Source organism: Rissa tridactyla, chromosome 2 (genome assembly GCF_028500815.1).
Source record: "Rissa tridactyla isolate bRisTri1 chromosome 2, bRisTri1.patW.cur.20221130, whole genome shotgun sequence".
NCBI lineage: Eukaryota > Metazoa > Chordata > Aves > Charadriiformes > Laridae > Rissa > Rissa tridactyla.
In genome coordinates this window covers 132,909,923-132,933,396 of record NC_071467.1, presented here as the reverse complement: position 1 = coordinate 132,933,396, position 23,474 = coordinate 132,909,923, and the positions used below count along the sequence as shown (strand labels likewise).

The 23,474-nt window shown below is 43.0% G+C and overlaps 1 protein-coding gene across 1 annotated transcript; it reads left to right on the top strand.

Annotated features, from left to right (window-relative positions):
* Nucleotides 1-10,742: 10,742 nt before the first annotated feature.
* On the top strand, nt 10,743-14,213 carry IL6 (interleukin 6). The gene is made up of 4 exons (XM_054190591.1): nt 10,743-11,015; nt 11,154-11,267; nt 11,523-11,669; nt 14,022-14,213. The coding sequence occupies exons 1-4, from the start codon at nt 10,743-10,745 to the stop codon at nt 14,211-14,213; spliced, it is 726 nt and encodes a 241-aa protein (XP_054046566.1).
* Nucleotides 14,214-23,474: the final 9,261 nt, after the last annotated feature.

The following is a 23,474-nucleotide window of genomic DNA, read 5'->3' as shown; positions in this document are numbered from 1 at the left end:
TTTCTAATTCACTTTCTAGTCAAGACAAGGAAGCTGAGCAGCTATCACAGCTGTCCTGCAATTTGGAGACACCAGGAGCCAATCCTGGTTTTTTAGAGCATTCCCAGATAAAAAGGAATATTTTCTATTTCTCATAAATAACTTCTGACTTACTAAAACCATTCCAGATTACTGAAGGGAAGGAAATGCAAAACTGTCACTGATATTGCTTTTGCAAGGCTGCAGAGTAGCCTTGGCTTATGGTAGTGTAACATAAGGATGTTTTTCATGTGACCTTTTTCTTCCTGATGAACTCTTGCTTGGCAAGAGAATGGCAGGTTAGAAGTGCGAAGGCAAGAGTCAAAAGAGAAAAATAAAATAGGAAAGAGCAGAAGTAGAATAATTTCTTGCACAAGCTGCTCCAAAGGATTTTGCCAGTGCTTTACCAGGAAAAAAAATATTCTCTGATGCTAACCAAGGGAATGTCATCCCATGGCTTTTTCAGTCCAGTTCAAGATTAGTGCTACCTGAAATTGTTTATAGTTTATAGTGTGACGCTGTATTATCACTGAAAGGAAGCCTACCATGTATGCACAAGGGAACATCCTAGGCAAAAGCTGATCTTGGAGAAAAGACATTTTGGGAAAGAGAGGGTAAGTGCAGGGGGAGTTTCTGAGGATGCAAAAAGTGTAAGTATAAGTAGGGAATTAACAGCAAACTTCAGGAGTATCAAGAGACATTGCGCTGTGGGATTACAGGCTCCGATAGAAGTCAGAAGGAGCTATTGAGGAAAAAGCCCTTGAATTATTGAACCAATTAAAAGTGTTTCAACCTTATTTTCAAATGAAAAAAAAAAAATAATCCATTTCAACATGTTTGAAAGTAGGTATCACTTCTGGCAAGTGGCCACAGAAAAAATTATTTCAAAACAAAAAGCTTGTCACTCCAGAAAACCCGGGACTGCATTTTGGAATTATGAAATGCCATGGTCCCATTGTGTACGTGGCGACATTTCATCATTATGCTCTTCTTGTTACTCCGGGCTATGTCAAGAATACTAGTGCTTAAGGGGCTAACCCAAAGGCAGAAGTGGCAGAACAGGCAGAGTCACTTTGTACCCTGGCAAAGACGTGTCCTGCGTCAATGGCAAGCGAAGGATTTCAAGCAGATGTCATCTAATGTTTGGGAGCAGTAGTTCCTCTTTTTCTGATATGACCTGACACGTTTTCTTCCTTGTGGTAGCTCAAAAAAATGAGATCTGTTTCTTACTGTGCTAGCCTTTGTTCTGATGTTACTACTTTTAGAAAAGTTTTCTCCAAGTTGAATTGAGAAGGAGCTGAGGCTCAGAAGAGAGTGAAGAAATTGTACAGAGAGTAGGAGGGACAGTGGAAGCCGTTTCCCACTTTATCCATTTGTCTGTTTTTCCTTTTACATATAGGGCAGTGCCAGGTTCATAACGAATTCAATAGAAATGTTGCCATTGAATTCACCCTCTTACAGTAATTTTACCATATCACTGAGGAAGTTTTCAAACAGCTTTCCCTCTGTGTGACACCGATCTTTCCCTTTTGAGGAGCATTACTCCCATGACCAGTTCTCCGAAACAATATACAAAAATTTGCTCGTTATTGACAGAATAAGCAAACTATGAAACACGAAACAAAAAGTAGCGGAATTCTAGAAATGTTAAAGGAGCCTCCCACGCATTTTTTTATCGTCGTCAGAAGCCAGAAAATGTCAGCTTTGTTTTGCTGACTGTTTGCAGGCTTCTGATTCTGCAGAGGTTCTGGGTAGACCCACGAGCACTGGGAGCTCTGGCTACACCATCTGTCCACGGGCCAGTGCTGTTTTCAAAACCTCTGCTATCCAGGGGTTAGGAGCTCACAGAATTTGCAGTCTGAAGGAAGGGTCTTGCAACCCCACCACATTGCTTAGTAGAAAAAATTGACAGCTGTGGACTTACCTATTCGGATGGCAAAGCACGCCCTGACAGCGGGCCAGGGCTGCAAAAGTCTTCAGCGTGGCTGGCTTTGCTCTTTCGTCAGGCAAGAGGGGTCCTGTCAAAATCAGTGGAGTTACAACGGCATAAAACATGTGCAGTGGCATTCCATGGGCAAAAGGGAGCAAGGCTGGCCAAAAAGACCATTCAGGGAATAGCAAATATGCCCAAAACATAATCTGGAACTGACAGCAGGTGGGGAGACAAAAGTCCTCATGAATTCAAATTTAAATTAGCTACTAGCTTTGTCTGTTAATACAAATCGATGAACACATCAATGTCTTAAAACTTTTTCTTTTTTTTTAATCTGGTTTCAAGAGCATGGGCTGCTTCGGAGGTGCGAGAGGTGAATGTTATTTTGAGATGAGGTAAAACGTTTGTCGTCTTCAATGCAAAGCCACAGTAACTCTTATTATTTGTCATTGGTACAGTCCTAGGAGCTGCATTGCAGCTGGCTCCATCATACTGACACAAGCGTCCGGGCAGACACGCAGTGACTCAGATCACAGAACAGATCCCAAAGAAAACTACTTTTTATTAAATTCCTTTGGTGGCTTTGTTTTCAACTAGATCCCCTCCCCGGTCTGACACAGCTGCTCAAACGCCAGCGCCGACACACGTGGGGGGTGGTGAGACAAAGCGACTAGTGGCAGAAGTCAGACTACAGTCTGGCAGTGACACTCTTTTTGGGAGCATCTTTCCCACATTGATATCAGCTCGTCACAATTGTGGAACCACATGCTAAATGTCAGGCAGAAAGCAGCAGATTTCACTGAATAGGCACCCAGGCTAAATGGGAGACATAGCACATAGCTGATAACTGCATAGCAGCATCCAAAGAATGTCTTCTATATGCCTTTTTAAAATTCCCTTTAAAAAAAAAAAATAGTAGAAAATAAATTTTAGAAAGTAGCAATTTTACGAAATGTATAAAATATGCAACTTCACACCAGGAATTTTGCATAGACTATTACAAACACATAATGAAAATACTGTGAAATGAAGCACAAAAGTTTAATTTATCCTTTCTTAAACGTGCCTGTAATTCTGACCAAAGTCTTTGCTGTCTGTTGGTGTTTGCCAATGCTTACTGTAGTCACAAGGAATAAAGAGAATACACTTTGCTGCATTCACGTAGATGTATTTTGAAAGTCTAAGCACTTCATCCCAACAAGCCCAGACATGCAGTATCAGGAAAAAGCATACCATAGAAATCCCAGGATTCGAGCATTTATAAATAACAGTGTAGAAGATCAACGTAAGAGCAGCAGGGAGTCACACTTGATGCTACAGAGCTGAAGTACAAAGGGAGATACCAGGCGTATTCCCTCTCCACACCAGAATTGCCATCGTCGCACGTAGCTTCAGGCGTAGGGAAGAGCCGGGGGTTTTTCGGATCCAGACTGCTTCTGGTTTTTACTTTTAACTTTTGGTTTCGCGTGTATTTTTAACATTCAGCGGGGGAAAGGCAGTACATTCTGCGTTAGGGACGAGCGATAGCAGGGGACTTTACAGCGAGCAGCGCCTGTCTGGGGCGGACGGAGCCGTGGTGTTCCCCTGCCGGGCACCGGCAGAGCCCCTGCCGAGGGAGGGGTAAGCGAGAGCCGCATTGTTGCATGAGGAGCTCTTGCACCAGCCCATAAGAAATTCCAGGGAGAGGAGTTTTTTCCCCCTCGGAAAGCAGGCATCTCTCCCAGGCGGCCAGGACCCTTTGCCGGGGAGGATGCGACACCCAACCCTCCTGAGTTTCACCACACAGACCAGCTCTTCCTCCCGAAAGGCAGCCCACGGAGGAAGCGAGGCCCTCGCCCCTGCCCAGGCTTACCCAACAGCTCCGAGGTCAGAGACCTCCCTGGGAATCACTTTCTATTTCTGCCCAAGGGCCAAATTTCTTGTACTACGCATTTGAGCAAACATCCCCTGGAACCCAGGTCAGCCCACTGAGGTGGCAGGCACTCTCCCGACTTTCTCTTTCTGACAAAAAATGGTTCGCTCTAAGAGGAAGGACTGGAAAACATCTTGGCCAAGATTATCCTTAGGACTTTCCTGTAAAGTAGCAAATCTGGGTTCATAATCCCTTTAGATAGGGAAGGGATATGATTCAACATCTCCCACATCCTGGTTGAGTAATCTAAACAAAAAAAGCACCAGACCATCTAATTGGCCATCTGAAGGAAAAATCTAGTTGGACCTAGACCACTTGAATACCCTGGTGATGGGATCAAATTCCTTATTGCCAGCCTGTCCCCTAGGATACTTTTGCTTCAATAACAACAGTGTGGGAAGAGTGAAGACTACAGACCCAGCACAACCCATTAATCCTATTACAGTGTGCTGACATGTAATTAGAGAGGGCTCCTGCTCTAGCAAGTAGGTTCTCTTTCACAAATTCAGTTTAGAACCATAAAGGAGTTTGCTAGAACTCACCCAGAAAGGAAGAAAGACCCAAAAAACGCAAAGTGGGAGGCACTTTTCTGAGTTGTGATATTCAGGTTTCTCAACAAGATTGTAAAGTCAAATGTATGACCAAAGTGGCAAACTCCACAGAGGCTCCACCGTGCCGCTACAGCATCCTTGAGCTAGAAAACCTTCACGAAACCGCGCAACAGCTATCGCAGGTGTAGAGTGCAGTTTGGTTTCCTAGTTACCCATCTCTTAAGAAAAATTTCCAACACATATAAACTGCTAACGAAATGCTATCTCCCGAAAGGAACATACTGAAGCCTTGCATGTGATTCTGGCGATGGAGTCACAATACTTTTACTAGTGCCTGTTCAGCAGTACCACCACATTACACCATACGTAAAAGATAGCCCTCCAGCTGGACAGGCTACATGTCTCATTCTAGTCAGATGGGATATAAATCACATCTACCCACATTCAGCTGTATTTCCCTATTCTAAGCTCTGATGTAGAAATAAAGCTCTCCGAAGCATGAGAAGTACTATCATCTCTTGCGTCATTTTGCATAGAGTGGCAAAAATAACCGCTGATGCCAGTACAGAAAGAAACTGGTGCTATCCAGGAAAAAGTACAAAAAATATTGTTAAGTGACTTGCATTATGCGTAGGTAATTTACAACATCACAGAAAAGCAATCACCAGGAAAAGAAGAACGAGGATGCACAGCTAAATGTCAAACTGAGCAAGACAACAGTCTGATGAAGAGATTATGGGCACCAAGAAATTAGGCATGAATGAGGGTAAACACATTTTGATCTACAGATGTCTCATGGAGCAACACGTCAAAGTTTTATGTAAGAGTGAAACAGATCCTATGGTTACTGAACTGAACTGGACTTGGTATGCATTCACGAGTGTGATTACTTTATGGATAAACATTGACACCCCTTCAATTTCCTTTGGCATTGAGCAAGTTCCTCCGAGGGAGAACTTGCCGCTTAAGTGCTTTGTAAAAGACAATCTACATCTAGTGTACTATGCCAAAAATAGCAAACAATGAAGATAAGAAATACTTATACCATTCAGTACCTCCCATACACTCAGGCTCCTCACAGTGCTCTCTTTTCAGCTTCGTCATCGTTCCCAGTAACTGAAAAACCTCCATCTCCTCCTTTGTCATAAAACTTCTTTGAATTTTCATCTGTCGTGCTCAGAAGAGAGCTCTAAGGGAACTAAGAAGTTCCTTACACACAAGCGGAATTTACAGTCAGTTTATTTTTAGATTTTCTACAGAAGCAGAGCCCAACGAACACAATATTAATGAAATGGGATCCTTGTGAAAACAGTGTGTGGCCATAGTGGGCGATGATCACAAACAAGCCAGATGACAGGCAGCATAGAGGTATCGTGCTTGTGAAAGAGAAAAGGCCACTGGGGTATTTCTAACTCGGCCAGTTCTCTGCGCTGGTGCCTCATGCAGCCCAGTGAAGAGGCATCACCCACCACATCAGGCACACGGCGCTGTGATGGAGACAAAGCAAGAGCTACCTTCTTTCCATGAGAAAAGTTTGTGCAATCGCTTTCTGATGCTGTTTATCAGTGCAGCCACAGCAGCAAAGTGCTCCTAGTACACATCTAGGTTCACTGGTGAGTGTTACAATATTCCCTTTCTGGAGTTAAAATGCCTGCAAGCATTTTTATTTGAAGGAGGTGTGTCTGTGACCTGTGGCATTCAGATACTCCCCAAGACCAGTTATCTCCAGGACCTCTTTCACCTAAGACTGCATAGCCGCCAGCATGGAAGTTGACTAGAGGAGACCATGGCATGATTTCTCTTCTCGAGGCTGAGAAGATAAGGCTGAAAATCAGGACATCATTCAAAGCTAACTAAGAATTTTTTCCTCTAAACTTCTGATTTAGCTTAAGGCATGGAAATTCATGGTATTTGCACGTAATATACTCAAGTAAATCATTTAAGTCTGTTACTACACATCCTAGTCTTGTTTAAAAATTATGCAAGTCTGCCTTTAGGGAAGAAAAATGAGCAATCCACAGAGTTTTTCACCAAAAAATCCCCAAACAACTCTGCAGTTCCCTGGCAAACAACCAACAGAGAACCAAAGAACTTGCAAAGCGGCAAAAGCAAAAGGCCGTTAGTCCAGTGTACCAGCGCTCCTCGGTGACACGCAGCTCCCCAAAGCAATGTTTGCTTATAAGAAACACGAACACAGGATATTAATGGCCTGTTCAACCTGTTCACTTTAAATACAGCACAGGGCAGCTTGGTTTGACACCGACACATTCAAGCTCTCGGCAGAGCCCGTGGTGACCGTTCATTTGAAAATGCACGAGCAAAAAAAAAAAAAAAAGAGTTTTTGAAGCTTGGGATATTTGATGGAGACTGTTGAAGTTGATACTACTAATGCTTTGTACCATCAAAATGTAGAGGAGAAGCACATAAACATTTACAGACCCTGTAATGTCAGTGCATGCTCAATATCGAGATTCTTAAAATAAATGAGCTCTGGAATGGTTGAAGTGTTGACATCTCGATGGACTACAAAGAACTCATCTCCATTTCTTACAAGATCTGTAGGAACTCAAGATCCCTCATTGCAAGCGTTGAGGCATTAAACCAAAAATATGTTAGGGGAACTGGATATCAGCTTTTCACCTCACTCAAGACATTTGGAATCTATTTGTTTAGTCATTATCAGGATCCCACTTGAATGGTCTACCAAAAATTGACGTTTTCTTCCACACACAAACTAACACTTTTACAGAAGAACACCACATTTTTAGTTGTATTGCTTCTCCTGTTATCAACAGCACAATCTGAAGCTGTATTCTCCAAATAAACATTAGTGGTTTGTATTACTACTGTAGAATAGTGGAGATTATTAGGAAGAAAAAACAGCCAAACCAAACACACAAATAAATCACAGTAGAACATACTGCAGCCCTAGTAATTCTCTCACTTTATTAAAAGACCTTATTTTTCCATCTAGGAATGCCATTTATATAGTCCTTTTGTTGACTCGCAGCATTCGGCAAGCAAGGTCTCCTGGTGCTGCCAGCAGCACTGGGGTTTTACCTTCAGCCCAGGTGGGGCTCCTTGCAGACATGTGCCTGATGGCTGACAGAAGAGGGGTGACAAGCTTTGACCATGACAGCTCTGCAGATTGCTGAATTCTTCAGCAGCAGTAGCGTTTCCATGCTGGTGTCACCCACCTCTCCTGAAAACAGCCTCCCGTCTGCAGATCTCCTGGGTTATCAGGAGGAAAAGTGGCATGGGCTTGCGCCCAGGCAGAGCAATTCTAGAAGAAAGAGAACCTGTTCTGGATCGGGTCTGTGAGACCCACGCTGATCCTAGAAAACAGAGTTTGACACACGGGATGATCCTGGATCGGCTCCCTGGCTATAACTCACCCTCGACTGTAACAGGGAGTAATTTTCACGTGTGGACAGTCTGAGAGGAGAGATCCTCTTACAACATTCAGAACTGGCTCCTCTGCTCCCACGGAAATGTACAGTAGTAAGGCTCATTGCTCAGACAGAAGAAAAAGTTGGATAAACACTGAGAATTACTGAAATCCCACCTTAGGTAAGTTTTGTACATCAGGATGCAGCCACCTGGCTTCTAGCATAAATGACAAGAAAAAAAGGACCTGTACAGTGAAATGAAGAACTATAGCAATAAAAGCATACAAGAGCAGTAACCTGCAGTATTACAAAGATGCCATACCGGAAAGAAATTCCTCTGTATGGAGAAATTATACCTAAGAGTCTCAGTAATACTACTTAGACATTTTAAAGTACCAACAGGCAAATCTCCTGACCTGTAGCTCACTCATGAGCAAGTGCTGCTTGTTCAGAGTTTACCAGATTTTGAACAATGTGGCCACTGATGAATCAGTGTAACTCAGTGTAGTACAGTGTGGATTAATTGACCCCATTTAAGCCCTCCCCAAACTTTAACCATTATTACAGATAGAGCAGCGCAAAGTATTTCTTTTATGTGCAGCACCAATTAAAAAAGTGGTTTTCCACACAAAGCCGTGCAGAGTGATAGCAGAAGTATTTTAATGCTATTGTGTAAATTTGAGTTCCTCCTTCCCTGGAATGCTACGCTTTGTCCGAGATTATCAAACTGAGTTTCTAAGGCATTAATGAGCAACTTCCACTGGGGCGTGTAAGTATACTTTGTACTTATGAAAAGTCACACGGACAATCATGTAAAAGAGTAAAAAAAAAAAAATGCAAAAGGAGACAATAACTGAAGGCTTAGAGACTTTTAGATGAGGAACGGCAGTTGAAATTTGCTTTCATTTCACTCTGAAGATGTGAAGATGTAACTACACACCTCAGCAAGACTGATCCCTGTATAACAATGTTCAGCACAAAAAGGTTCTCTGGAAATTGCTAAGGAACAAACATTCTCACAACACAAGGAGAAAAAGACAACTCACAAAATATGGCTACAAAATGAAAAATTACAGAGCTACAAACAAGACTAACAGAATGCCTGCTGAAAAAGACATTATTAAAGATATGCAGTCTTCTACCAAGCTCTGGTGATTTTAGGAATAGTCGGTATTTTCACTTGGGTGAGGAAAAGTTTGACTGTCTGTAGCGAACAGCCCATGAGCCCGCTGGCAGTGGAAGGAAATGCTTCTCCGAGACATGTACGTCCACATGCTCCCAGGAGTTCCCGACCCTGCTGTATCTGCCCCTGATGGTTATCAGAAGGCGAATACCGGGCTTGTCTGGAGAACTGAGCTCATCTGGGCTGGCTGTTTTAATCCTTTGGCACCTTGCAACAGGATGCTTTAATTTGATACTAGTCAAACATACCGTTAGTGGTATGCTTTATTCTTATGCCTCAAGCCACAGACCTGGTGAGGGAGAGCTAACGTTACAGGAGATTACTTCTATGGCTCCCCTGTGCTGCGCTCAGGGAACTGGGCTGAGACCGATTGCTGCTGATGGAAACCACTCTCTCGCACTTTCGTTTCAGCGTTGATATCTCTCCACTGGGCAAAATTACTGCCGCTGCCTTTCCACTACTGGCAGAACAGGACATCAAATAAAAAAACAGTAGTACCCTGTTTCTTTCCTGAGGCTCTCTATCCAGGCTGTTCTTAGAAAATGAATTAGTAGTACCTGTTTTTTTTAAAGGGAGAGTCCAAATGACCCAAGTTCAGTCACTGTATTGTGTCTCTATCATCTCTCTTATGCCCCATGTTCTATTCTTCCCGTTCTGCGCCCTCCTGTTGGCACTTCCCGAAGCCGAATCAGGTCTTTCTCTGGCCTTCCTTACATGAGAAAACAGCACCGGTTTCATTTAAAAAGAACTCAGTTCAAGACATTCCAAAAGTTCAATGTCAGCGTGCCTTGCACAATTTGACTCAGTCCATGCTCTACATGCTTGAGCCAAACGGGGACACTCGCCCCGGGTAGAGAGTCCCTCTGTGAAAGGTGAAAATTCCCCCCACGAACACCTCCCAGGTAGGCAGAAAGAGATAAGGCGGCAGACAGGGAACTTTGTGGCATTTCCTGCAGCCACCCTCCTGCTGGAGCTGTAGGAGCTGGCTTTGGCCCATTCCCTGTGCATTTAAAGTGTATGGACGTGGTGTATTTCCAGACGGGAGTTCACAGGGCATGGGGCAACTTAGGGCTTACACACACCCAGCCCCTAAACGTGCGCATTTAGTTTCACGTATATAAATAATTAAAATAGCTAAAATATGGAGATAAATACGCATAACACCGAATTTATAAAACATTAAAACACGTGAAAATATTAAAATACATGAAAGCGTATAAAATACATGAAAATACGTAAAGCATGTACACACATAGGTAGGTAGGTAGGTAGGTATGATTTCTGAGACTTTCTGTGCGTCTGGAGCTGGCGGGCTCCGAGGCAGCGGGACCCCGGACCCCGGTGCCGGGGGGGTTGAAGGGGGGCAGGTGAGCCGGCGGCGGCGGAGCGGAGGGGGGCGGGGGGGGGGGGGGTAGCCCGGCTCTCAAGGAGTTACGGTGCAGAGCCGGATGACTTCATGCTGTCGCCGGCCGCTCTCGGCTGGGCGCCCCCCCCCCTTCCCCTCCCCCCCCCCCCCCGGGCTCCCCCCCCCGGCTCCGTTTCACAATCCCGCCGCGCTCGGACGGGGCGAGCGCTGTGTCAAGCCCGGCGCCCTGAGCCGCGCACACACCCCCGGGTTCCCAACCCGGATTTTCCCGGGCCATGAATAATCTCGAAGCCCCCACGATAAATACACGTTCAGGGATGCCCGGAGCTCATTCAACCCGCCAGCCTCGCCGACGAGAAGGGGCCGGGGCCGCAGCCGAAGAGCCGCACCATGAAGTTTCCCCAGAGCTGCGAATGCGACCGCGACCGAGCCCCCCCCCGCCGCCGCCGCCCGCCGGCCCTCCGCGCCGCCGCCGCCGTCCTGCCGCTGCTGCTGCTCCTGCTCCTGCTGCTGCTGCCGCGGGCCGCCGCCGCCCCGCTGCCCGCCGCCGACTCCTCGGGGGAGGCCGAGCTGGAGGAAGCGGCGGGGCGGCGGGCGGCGCTGCCCGACAGCCTGCGGCTGGCCCGGCTGCTGCACGCCCGGGCGGCCCAGCTGAAGGAGGAGGTGGGTTACGGGGCGGCCCTGGGGGGGGGGGGGGGGGGGGGCGCTGAGGGGTGGTCGTACACTCGTTCACAGCCGGCCCGGGGTCAGGGGGCAGCCTCCGGGCGAGGTGCGATGAAAGCTCTTGGTGTCTCTCCCCAGATGTGCGAGAAGTTCACCGTCTGCGAGAACAGCATGGAAATGCTCGCCCAGAACCACCTCAACCTCCCCAAGGTGACGGAGGAAGATGGGTGTCTGCTCGCCGGCTTCGATGAGGCAAGGAACCGCTCTCCTTTCTTCTCTAACCCCGTATACCTAGGGCAATAAGCCCCAGCGGTACTTTTTTTGCCTGCTCCAAAAAAACCTGCAGAAGTTGACCTAAAGATTTGTGCCGGCTCCAGCTGGCTTCGGGGCGGCACAGACCCCCGCGCTCTGTATAAGCATCATCCGCTTACCTGCGCTGGACACGCACCGTCGCGATCGAGGCATTGCTGAGCTGTAAGTGACTTTCTCGCCTTCCTCTCATTTCAGGATAAATGCTTGAGGAAAATCTCCAGCGGGCTTTACACATTTCAGACATACCTTGAATACGTACGAGAAACTTTTACTAGCGAAAAGGGAAACGTGGAATTGCTGTGCTACAGTACAGAGCACCTGGCACGTACCATAAGACAGATGGTGAGTTGGTTTTAAATTCACTCCGATAATTGTTACGGCTTACCATGGATGTGTAGTCAGAGAAATGGGACGCTATGTGAAGATGGACATTTCCCGCTTTCATTTCTCTCAGCGGAAACAGGTGATGGCTCCTTACGCTCAGATGCTTCCCCTTATGACTAACTTACAGGTTTTACAAGGTTTTGTTTACTTTTCTTAAAGAAACAACTCTTCTTCCTACTTTCCATTGTCATTTCTAATTCCCAAACCAACAATTAAATGCGTCATACTGTTTTAAGAACAAATACATTAATACTGCCTGGCTGATAGAAATATTTCTCAGTGAGTTTGTTCCTAGTTGCAGAACTGCAGTTCGGTCCAAACCTTCTAATGTTGCAACCCCTCAAGAAGTAGAAATAACTTTTTTTTTTTTTTTTTGGAAAAAAAAGATACATAAATAGAAGCAAATACATTTATAATATTGTTAATCTTTAAAACTCTCCAAAACAAACTTTTAAGCTAAGTTGTACGGTATATTGAGATAGCAGCAGCTTAAAAATCAAGGAAGGCAGTTAAATTCAGAACATAAATTAATAACTCGACTAAATAAAAGGTGCTGCCTATTGAAAAGCACACTTTTCGCTTGCAATCAGCATGAAAAAACAAATCTTCCTTTTTTACAAACACCCAATTCTCTTTGGATTCGGTAAACTAAATGCTGTTCATTTCTGATAGTCATTTCCTATGTTTTGGAGAGCTTTGAAAGACCGCACTTCAAAAATTCACTTCATTCCTGCAGTTCTTACTCACGTTAATAACCCTGAACATGAATACATCGTCATCAGGGAAACTATTTGCCTGAGTAAGAACCACCCAGGTGAGTAAGGACTGCAGAAATCTCCAGGCATTGTTTCCTTCAGGGTGTTTTTTGGTGTTTGAAAAGCCCATTGTGTGTTTGCTGTACCTTTCCTAACACATTTATTTATGTCCAACATTCTTTAAGTGAAAGGGAGCTGAACTGCCTTTTTTTTTTTTTTTCCACACTGTACTAGCTAAGAAGAATAGTCCCATCATAAGACAGCAGCTGAATACTTGTTCCAACTTGATATATTAGTTTGTAGAAAGTTCGTTTCATAACCGGGGGAGATTAGCCTTTTTTGAAAATTAAACTGAGGTAATCGGAACAGGCAGAATTAAACACAACGGTCAAAAGCAAAACCTGTACTTAGAGAAACTACAGAGATTTTGAGGAAAAAGAGGAGTCTTGATCTCCAGGTTGGAAATTTTTCTTTACGAGAGAAGTCTATCTGTTATTTAAGGCAAGGAGAGCAAGGACAGAATCTGTCACTTGTGGTCAGGTAGATCCATCAGCACGATACCTGTCTGGATATCCAGACACAAACTTTTACAGCATGCAACAAGGAGTTGGATCTACCAGCGTGCCATCAGAATCCACTTCCAAGTAGTCTGGACAGAAAGAATACTCTTTTCTTACTGAATTTCACAAAAGAAAAAAAGATGTTCCAGAAGGAGGTGGTACATGCTCTTGTCTCTTATTAAAGGGTAGATCCCATAACCAGGATCATAGAATCATAGAGTGGAGTAGGATGAAGAGAATGGAATAGGATGAAGTAGATACTTTATTGTTAGGCTTCTAGACCCCAAATAATCTAAAACACCTCCAAGATTTGGGTGAGTAAGTCCCATTTTCAGAAGTTGCCTACCCATTTCATGGGACAAGTTCTTAGAAGGCACTTGGGTACGAGGTGCCCGGCGCTGTCAGTCAGCATCAGGTACACGGCTCCTTTTACTCATCTCGCAGGTAGGAGGACCCTGCACACCAGTGAAAGTTGGTGACACTTAGTCTTCCACATGCCTAAATGCCTGGAAAGTAAGAATTAAGCAGCTAAACAAGTTTGACATCTTTGGAAACTGTCAGTCTACAAAATGTGAGAGTACTTCAATGTTGTCTAATTAACTCATGACTCAGGATGCGGCAGCCAGTACAGGTTAGGACAAATCACGCTCAGCATCTTCCCAAGTAACCGCAGGGCGGGCAGGTAGCAGGAGGGGTGTATTGATCTGATCAGTGCAGCGTGTTGGACCGCAATGCCAGATGTTGCATTCAAAGCAGAACGAACAGCATAGATCAGATGAGACCCTCGGATTCTCCGGCTGTGATCGTAGCGGGTGCCGAGGTACCAGAAACCCCACTGCAGAGGCAGAGCTGTAGGGAGGCGCACGTCCCAGGGAGGTACAGAAAGGGTGGATACGCAGCTGGTCGGGAACATATTCTCCATATCAACCGATGCTCTCCAACAAGCTCCATTACAATGTTTTAACCGGGGCACCCCAATATTGTCTTTTTCACAGGTGATAAACCCCAATGAAGTGATCATCCCCGACCCAGCTACCCAGGAGTCGCTCCGCGCAAAGCTGAAGTCCGATAAGACCTGGATAGAGAAAATCACTGTCCACCTCATCCTCCGAGACTTTACTTCGTTTATGGAGAAAACCGTGAGGGCCGTTCGCTATTTGAAAAACACCAGGAGTTTCAGTGCCTGAATGTTTTAATTCAGGCACAGTCCTTTGTTACAAATCTGTCATGTGGCAGATGACAGTGTTGTTCTGTTTTAAGAACCAGAAAGAGTAACAATGGTTTGCATTTATATATATTCTCATTTCCTTCCAGGAACCTATTTATTGTATTTAAAATATTTATTCGTTTCTAATGTTTCCTATTTATATTTTCAATATTTAGAAATAATTTAAACAGAGGACCTATTTTATTTCATTTCTAATGGTACTCTTCAGAACATCAACTTATTTAATATGTATTAAAAAAAATATTTTCAGAAGCCAGAATAATTGTTGTATAACTTATACTTTTAAAATATTTGAGAGATGGTATTTATGACTTATTTATATTTTTAGAAGAAATAAAAGCTGATTTAAAAAAAAAACACACCTGTATAACCTGTTTGAACTTTAAATAAGGAACTCTAATACATCCAACTTTTAATACCTGCAATTATCAAAATAACCACTTTCAAGACTTTAAATTTTATCTGTATTATCAGGTCAGTTATCTACATAGCACATACCTACACACATACAGACAGCTTGATCAACATGTAATTCTTAAAATGGGATATAAGGGAACCAGATGCACTGCACATGGCACTTCAGAATGAACACGATAAAGCATCATTGCTCTTGAGAAACAAACGAGTGCCCTATATTTAATAAACAACACTCCATAAAATTGTAATTGTTTTTAAGCAGATGCTTACAAGGCAAGCCATCTCTTTTAAGCGAATAACATGGTAAGACACCAAATTAACAGCTGAATACTGTCATCTATTAGACTTACTGCTATCATTCAAGGGAATTTTCCAAGTGTGATTAAGCGTCTCTCCCCCCTTCCCCAAGAAGCAGAAAAAAAATAATCTTAGGTTCTTTCCTTAGGTGATATACATCAACACATTGCTGCTGAGATGTCAATGACTCTTGACTATCCAATGCGTGTCTTTTGGCATTTATATTCCACTAGCATGGACAGGCCATACAATGTGAATGCAAATTCTTGAATATCCTATAGAGGAAAAAAAGAACAACAAACCAAACCACAAAAAAACCAACCCACATCATTAGCCTGAGTACCCAACCGCTGAAACATTCCTTAGCTGTATCACCTACTTCATTGTGGCTGTGCAGGTACCGCATACACCCAAACTCAGAGGAATTCACAGCCCACACAAAGGATGGAAGCAGCCAGAGCCCCTTGAGCTTTGTCCCTACAAATGGTGGAACATTAATTGCCCTCGGTTTCACGCAGCATGGTGGTGCAGATGAGGAGATGAAAGGCATGCCCTGGAATGTGGATAAGGATGTCAGTAAATTCTCCTCTTCCTGAGTGATCCGATCATCCACACGCGCATTTCACTGCTGGGGATGCCAAAACAGTGACCAGTTCACCCAGAGCCCGCATCTCAGAGGCTCAAAACACAACAAACCATGGCTTTGCCCAATATGGTAAAACCTACGTCTTGAGTTGTGCAACATCTCAAGAAGGAAGGAGGAGACCTCAAAGCAGTGGCCTTCAAGATGCCTGTGGTGAATGGGTTTTTCTCGCAACACAGGAGAACCTGCTTTAGCTGTCCTGGCACATGCTGTAGGAGACACAGGAAAGCCTGGTTTGTTTTTTTCACAGCTTACCTTCACAGAGATTTTCTTAGTGACTGTTTGGTTAGAGACCATTCTGGCCCTTGTTATGCCCATAATAGCTATGAGACCCGAGCGAGGATTCTATGTTTGACCTTTCAAGGACTTTATTATTACTATGTGAGAACAGAGAGGGGAAAAAAAAATGAAAGAAAGACAGACCAAAATCCTGGTCTCACCTCACCCAGTAGTGGGTGGTTGCCCGAGATCACCATTAGTTACTATGTACACTGCAGCTAAACAAACTCACACTGATTTCCTCCTTGAATTCCAAGAGGCATCTGAGATACAAGGTACTGAAATCTCACACAATTACTAGACAGGTTTCCACGCTTCCCACCGACATCCTTCAGGTGGTGGCCACCCCAGGCTGTCTGCCATTCGAATGAAGATGTAAATACCACCACATTTTAGGATGCAGAAGATGAGCAAAGACCACCACTTGCTGGTCGGGGAGGTCAACTTCAAGTCCTTCCTGGGGCGACAGGTATCGCTGATGCTGCTCCTGAGCTGCCATCATTTTACCTGTGGCTGCTCCGCGGCCACCCACAATTCTCAGGGTACTTCAGCTGCCCTGCTGGCCATCGTCTTGCTGTCACTGTGCCAACGTCAGGGACTGTCCCCAGGATAAGCACCACTTGCTGAAATCTACACTCATTGGTGCTTGTGGCACATGAAGACTTGCGGTGGGGAATTCACCTGGAAATCAGAGGAGAACTAAACACGGCTGAGCATGTCACGGGGCCTCTCAGACTAACCAACTTACCGTCCTTTTTCCAGTTTGCTGTGCAGAAAGTATTTTACAGCAACCAATAAACACGCACGGACATTTATTTTAGTTGGCAGAGCAGCGCAAACACATAAAACCCACAACAGTAGTAAAAATAAGCACTCCTAACTTTAATAAATCAATCCTCAAAAATAACTGTGCTACTTTTAGCAACAATTAAATACCTTAACACTTCTATTGAAGAAAGCTCCTCCTGACTGACAGCTAACTCACAGAGCAAGTCAAAAATACCCCAAAACCAAAAAGACCTGCTAATAATTGCTTATAAAAACCTAAGAAACTACCCAGCAAAGAAACATTTTGGCTGCTGCTGTTGAGGACCAGCCTCTCCCCGCAGATCCTAGCTAGCCCTTCCCCGTGTTCCCACTGCATCTCTACTTGTTAACCTCACACAGAGATTTCAGAATGCCCAAAGGATTACTAACTCACTTCATCCTGAATTGGCTTTCCCAATGCAGGAAGAGGGTAAAGCTATGCTAAATAGCATACATACACTCTACAGTATGCAAGAAAAAGCCCACGGTACTAAGAGACAGGGTTAAAGATGAGAAACAAAATATTCCTCGGTGCTGCGGACATGACATTAAAATGCTAGATAAGAGAGAAAAAAAATTAAAAAGACAGAATGCAACCTAGTACTGAAGTAATCTGTAATGCAAAATTACTTTTTTTTCTTTTTATGCAATGACAGTCTGAAGTATCATTTTCCTATTATTTAACCATACTTTTTCAGTAGACAGGTAAGAAACTTAAACAAAAAATAAAAAAAAAGAAAGGAAAACAAAGCGTTTCAGCCTGATTCACTTCCCAGGTTGCAGTACCATCCCCTGCCCAGTAAGCCTATGTAGTGATGTAAACACTAAATTTTGGCGTAAAGAACACCAGCTGCTTGAAAGAGACTGTCTGCATCTCTAGTACCCTCACAGATTTTATTACTGGCCAATGGCAAGTGAAGTTAGCAAGACGGAGCTGGTGCTACAAGAGATGGAAGATTTCAGGATCACTTTTCAGCAGTAATGAGCCATTAGGTTGGCTTAGCTCAATGGGAAACTCCCTAAGTTTGCCACTGTTATTTGTGACTAATAATCTTTTCTGCATTCAATTTAAAAGAAAAAATGGTGGAAAGCATACAAAGTATACAATACTATATATACATCAGTCAGATCCTAATGATCAAGAAGTGCTGCAAAATAGATATATATGTATGACTACAAACTTTGTGATACTGAGTGGGAAGCTTTCTGAAAACCCTTGCTTCTTGACTAGAATTACTAGATAACAATTTCTGATCTCTACCCGTGAATTTTTTTCTTTATTCTTCTTGATAAGAGGAAAACCAAAACGCACCTGCTCAGCCCCAGAAAACACAACCTCTGCAGGCTCCAACATTTCCTCCCTGAACCAATGAATCCCTGTAATCCAAACGCATCTAGCCAAATCTCAGTACACTTTCAAGACTGACTTTGGTGGTCATCAGAAAACACACTACAGAAATTTTGCAATCATCTGAATTTCTACTGAGTGACCAGAATCTAAGAAGATTAAATCTTTCATGAGAAAATCTATTTTTAAAAAATTAAACACTGATCTGCACATTCAGAAAAGTGAGATTGGACTTGCCTTGTCATACTTATTTCTACCAGACAGTGCTTACAGCATTTTCAAGATTTTATTCCATTTCAACTGCACTGAGGGCAAAATTCTGACTGGTTTCAGTAACAGCAAATGTATTTATGATCAGTTGTTTCTTTATCCCTTTGAACTTATGTATTAATACAGTTCTATATTCTGTGACATATAAACATGGACAATATGATGTATAGGCAAATTCCATTAGCATTACCTGAGAGAATCACTTAGAGCTGTTACACACACACACACACAAAAGTAAAATCACCTAGGGAAAGCTCAAAGTCCTGTCCTCAGCTCAAACGACCTCAAAAGACAAAAATTAGCTACTACACCACCACTCCTGCACAGCAAGTGTCTTTGTCTCCTCTTCCACTTCGAACACTCTGGAAAGAGATGTAAAGGGAAAAGGGACTGTATATTGACTATGCCTGTGGATCCCACATTAGCACACATCAACAAATACAATGAAGTTCAAAGATGTCCCTCAAATCGCCAGATCTACACCCCTCCTAATCATAAAGCCCAGTGACCTGGGATGGGACTATAAAAGAAAACGCAATTTGTTAGGAGAGAGACCATTTAGGGTGAAGGCAGATGCACAGGCAATCTTCCAGTCTGGCTGGAAAGGGAGTGCTTTCGGGTTGCACTATCACAAAATGCACCATTTGGAAGGTCTCCACAAGAATGAAGTGGACCCCAGGAAACAGAATTGGAACATAACTGGAAATCCGGGCTTATCTCACTTCCCAGGCTAATAGCTGCTCCCTGCTTTGCAGTTGCTCTTCTTATTTTTGATAGAAACTTGGAAATGATTTCTTAATCAGAAGAAATCATCAGAGAGTAGATATGCTTTTCCACTTAGCAGATAAGCATCCCCTCTGTCTTACCCATCCCCTAATCCTGAATTAACATAAGCATAACCAAGAAACAATGCATGTAACCCACAAACTTAACCAAGAAACAGCTATTGCATAGCATACCATCATGGAAAACTATTTAGAAATTGCAATTAAGTAGTCACTTGTAAAAATTAAATTAGTCATACGACATTTCACCAGGATGTGGTCTCTACTCCTGTGGTGAAAACAGATGTAATGAGCTTTTATTTCCAAATATATCATCAGTATCATCATAGCTTAAATTCCAAGTCTGTAATGAAATATTTCCAAAAATATCCAGGGTATATAGTTTGTCTTAGCATTTTTTCCTGATAAACCGTAATGCATTAGATTCCTGTTTCACTTACAACACAAAGCAATAAAAAGAAGCGCTTTGTCATCTGTGTCCATTTTGGACAATGGTTGTACAAAGAAGCGAAGGACGGGTTTTATACATTGCCTGCACAGGGGCCTGTTGTGACAAAATTATGAGCGTTGCTTTGGTCTGCAGAGTTTAGATGTTTGAAAGCTGTAGGTATAAGTTAATGTGAGTTTTGGTGATGAATTAATTCAAGAAAAAAAGCACATACCCTCTGTTTTATAACTGTGATGAGATCCAGTACAGTCACTTTATGCCAGCCATATCTACAACAGGAATTTCTAGTAGAATTAAATACTCGTTCCAAATTTCCTATCAGCTTCATTTTTACCTCACTACTGGCCAGGCCTTGAAGGGTTTTTGGAGCAAACAAGTAGGTTCCTTCATAGATTAACTTATTAAGAACAAATTTATAACTAAAGACAGGTATCTTTTATTTTTTCCCCTCCCTTGTTTAGTGACGACACTAAACGCACCAGTTTTTCACACCATCCACACACCAAGACCAAGAAAACCACCAAACTCACAAAAGTCCCTCAGCATCACACACCAAGTATCACAGGGCTCTGTGGCTCCTTCTCTGATGTGCACGCCTTTTTCTCCCTTCTTACTTCATTTCCACCTTTAAAAACCTTGTCCATTTTTCCTACTTTTTATTCTTCTGACCGACCTCCTTGTCTTTATTCCCTTTTTGGGACCCTAACTATCTCCCTCCCTCCCTGTCTCTTAGCACAATGTCTTTTTCCCCCTTTGCACTGTTCGCTGTGCCTGCACCCAAGGGCAGCTCCTCAGAACCGAGCTTGCAGGAGAAGCTTCACTAAATGGGCTGTCACAACTGAGGGCTGAAGAGTTACTGCCCACCACCACTGCCCAATTGTACCAGGTCGTAACTGATGTCCCGACTCCAGATGAATATAATGAGGGGAGAGGCACAGTTTTAAGAAAATACAGAAATGGCAGAAAATACAGAAACTGTCCCTGAATGGTAAAACCACCACCAGCTGTCGTGGTCAGTGTGCCAGTGAACAAGATATTCAGAAGACAGGATACCCTACTGTTCCTTGCCCAGCATAACCTCCTGAGACTTTGCTAATATTTCACACACAGCCTGGCTGGAGGAGAGACAGCCCATGTTTTGGTCATGAGTTAAGGACAATCCCTTGTTCACAGACAGCCTCCTTGGAAACCAAACAAAAGACATTGCTGCCATTGTCACTTTTGCAGGAGGTAGCCAAGCGGCAGAACAGCACCTTCTGACAAGGAGAAACTTTGTCTTCCGGATGTGAAAGGATCATGGGCATGGGACTACAGGCCACTTGAAATGGAGAATGGGGCATTCTTCTTGCACTGAAGTCCTCAAGATGCCTTCATTTTTGGCAAGCAGCGCAGTGAGCACAGCTGCCTCTCATCTTCCCAAGATTGGTCTGGGTGTAAACATTCCCCTTGTCCCCTTGTGCAATTGTTTGTCACCAGGTACAACAGGCTCCAGGGACAGCTTCCCACCTGGGGCATTTCCCCTGACACTAAGGCAACCACAAGCACACTCCACCTCCACTTTGCAGGTACAATGCACACAGCCAAACTGTTCCTATCTCCGGGCAATATCAGATGAAAATACCTCAAAGTTAGTACAATCTTCACAGCACGCAGGAAAGCATCAAGGATTTTATTTTGCCATCTCAGACTGTAGCCTAGAGCTCAGCTGTGGAAGTCACAGCTCGATTTTCAGTAAACTACACTCATCGACTTTATTCCAAGTAAGAGTTCATATGTGGTCTCGCAGGACTTCATCACAAACACCACTACAGGAAAGAATCCATACTTGACTGTGGAAGACACCGATTCACTTGACAGACACCAATACAGTCAAGCAGGGGAGCTCATGTTTTTCTTTTTTTTTAATGTCTCCCATTGGACAGTAAAATACAACTTTCTCAGGTCTTACTGGGACAAAGATGTAAAAGCAAAAATTAGAGATTAAAACACCTGGAAGAAGTAACATCTAACTTCAAGTCCCTAGCCCACAGCACTGACCAACATGAGAGTCCCTCCACTTTACTCCAGAGAGCTGTCCTCTTCTCCCTAGCAGCACCGCACAGAAAAAAAAGAGTCTTCACAAAACCAGCGTATTTGCTGAATTATTTTAGGGAATGAAGATTCTTCATAGGAATCTTCACAGTTTAACTCCATAGAACACTGATCTGCTCTTATAAGCACATCTGAATTTTGTGAAAATTACAGTAACTGCAAAGTAACTTCAAGACATTGCTACCAAAGATTCCTTCATTTTTAAACTTGAAAAAAAAAATTTCCAATTCTGTTTTTTGCTACCTTACAATTAATTACCAAGACTTAAGATTAATGCTTATTCTGTTTTTCAGGGGAAAAAAAAAAGGAGTGTTTACTTACGGAGTTACACTCATCTTTTAGCTACAGAGAAAGGGCTACACTGAATGAAACACTGTCTGGTTGTACAAATGAAAAGTGTTATACTATGTTATACTACATATTGGCATTCATTCACCTGACTTGCATGTACTATGAAAGACGCTTTTCCCTCAATATGCAACCCTGAAGAGTCTATGCTAATGACTTTCCTGAACAATACTTATTTTATTTCTTTTAAGAGAACAATTTCACTTATTTCCACAATAGCAGTGAATTACCAGGAATTTGCTATCCAATGCGCTGTAAGTGAAATTTTGAACGTAAGAATTGCATAAGCAGTATTTATCCAACGATTTCAAGTCTTTGAAGAAAAAACTGAACTACGACAAATTTTAAGGGAAATTTTCAGGATGTTGAGGTCACAGAAACTGGCCTGTGCTTGATATATCCATGCTTATGCAAAACTTTTAACGAAAGAGAAAAGAACACTTCCCTATTTCTCTACCTCTTGCCAAATACTATTATTCTTGGAAAGCAGCCAGAGCAACCATGTGGCGGTTAAGTCCCACAAACCACATCCCCAAGTGTCTGACACACAATTGAGCACATGAAATATTCTTTAGCAGGTGTTTGGGTCCATCTACCCACTGCTGCATTGTATATATCCTTGTGAAATGCAAAATCTGATTTTGAGAAATCTGAGTTACTTTACACTGAATATCACATTTCTTAGCCTTGAATATCTCACGTTATCCTACTAGATTCAACGGAAGAAAGGTTTCCTGATGATGATTAAAGCCACTATCAAGTACCATCAGATTATTTCACTACTGTTGTAATTAGGATCAGTCAAGAAAAAGGATCAGAATTTGAACTCCTTTCATAATTTAAGGCTCCTTTCATGATTTGAGACATATGAGCGGTTACATTTATCTCAAGTTACTGTTAGAAAAAGGCACTAGAAAAGCTGCACTAGCAACAGAGTATAGGGTCACAAGTGTTCTGCGTTCAGTCCTTGCTCTATTCCCCTGTCAGCCCTCTATTATCATTAGCTATGCCACTATTTCATGACACTTAGTTACTACGATTAATGGAATTTTAAGGAACATGTTGGCTTGTGTTAGTTCTCATCAATGTTTCCCACTTTTTTTTTTAATTCCCAATTCTTGTCTTTCAATTTAATTTTTTCCCTTTCCGTTCATTTGCTTTCCAATCACCTTAAGTCTGCCCTTAAACACAGTAATACTTTACCATGAATTTTCATAGCAGATGAGAAACTGAGAAATCTCCTATTCCTTAAACATTTAATTAATGTAAAAATTGTCTGAAAATCTATGAGGTTAAAAATAAAAGCCAATCTGAAATCTAGAATACTTAATACTTTTGTTGCAATGATAATTTGGAACCAATGAACGCTATTTTTTTTTAAATTTCTGCATAGATACAAATTAGCATGTACAGTTCTAGAGGGGTGAGAGTAATTCACCCAATGCAGCTTCTATTGAACAGAAACCAAGCAGTTGCCATTTCAGTGC

Excerpts from the sequence above, each read along its gene's own strand:
- IL6 (XM_054190591.1), top strand. The coding sequence starts at position 10,743 with ATGAAGTTTCCCCAGAGCTGCGAATGCGACCGCGACCGAGCCCCCCCC. Across the intron at positions 11,268-11,522 it reads TGCTCGCCGGCTTCGATGAG|GATAAATGCTTGAGGAAAAT; the intron begins GCAAGGAACCGC and ends CTCTCATTTCAG. Across the intron at positions 11,670-14,021 it reads CACGTACCATAAGACAGATG|GTGATAAACCCCAATGAAGT; the intron begins GTGAGTTGGTTT and ends TCTTTTTCACAG.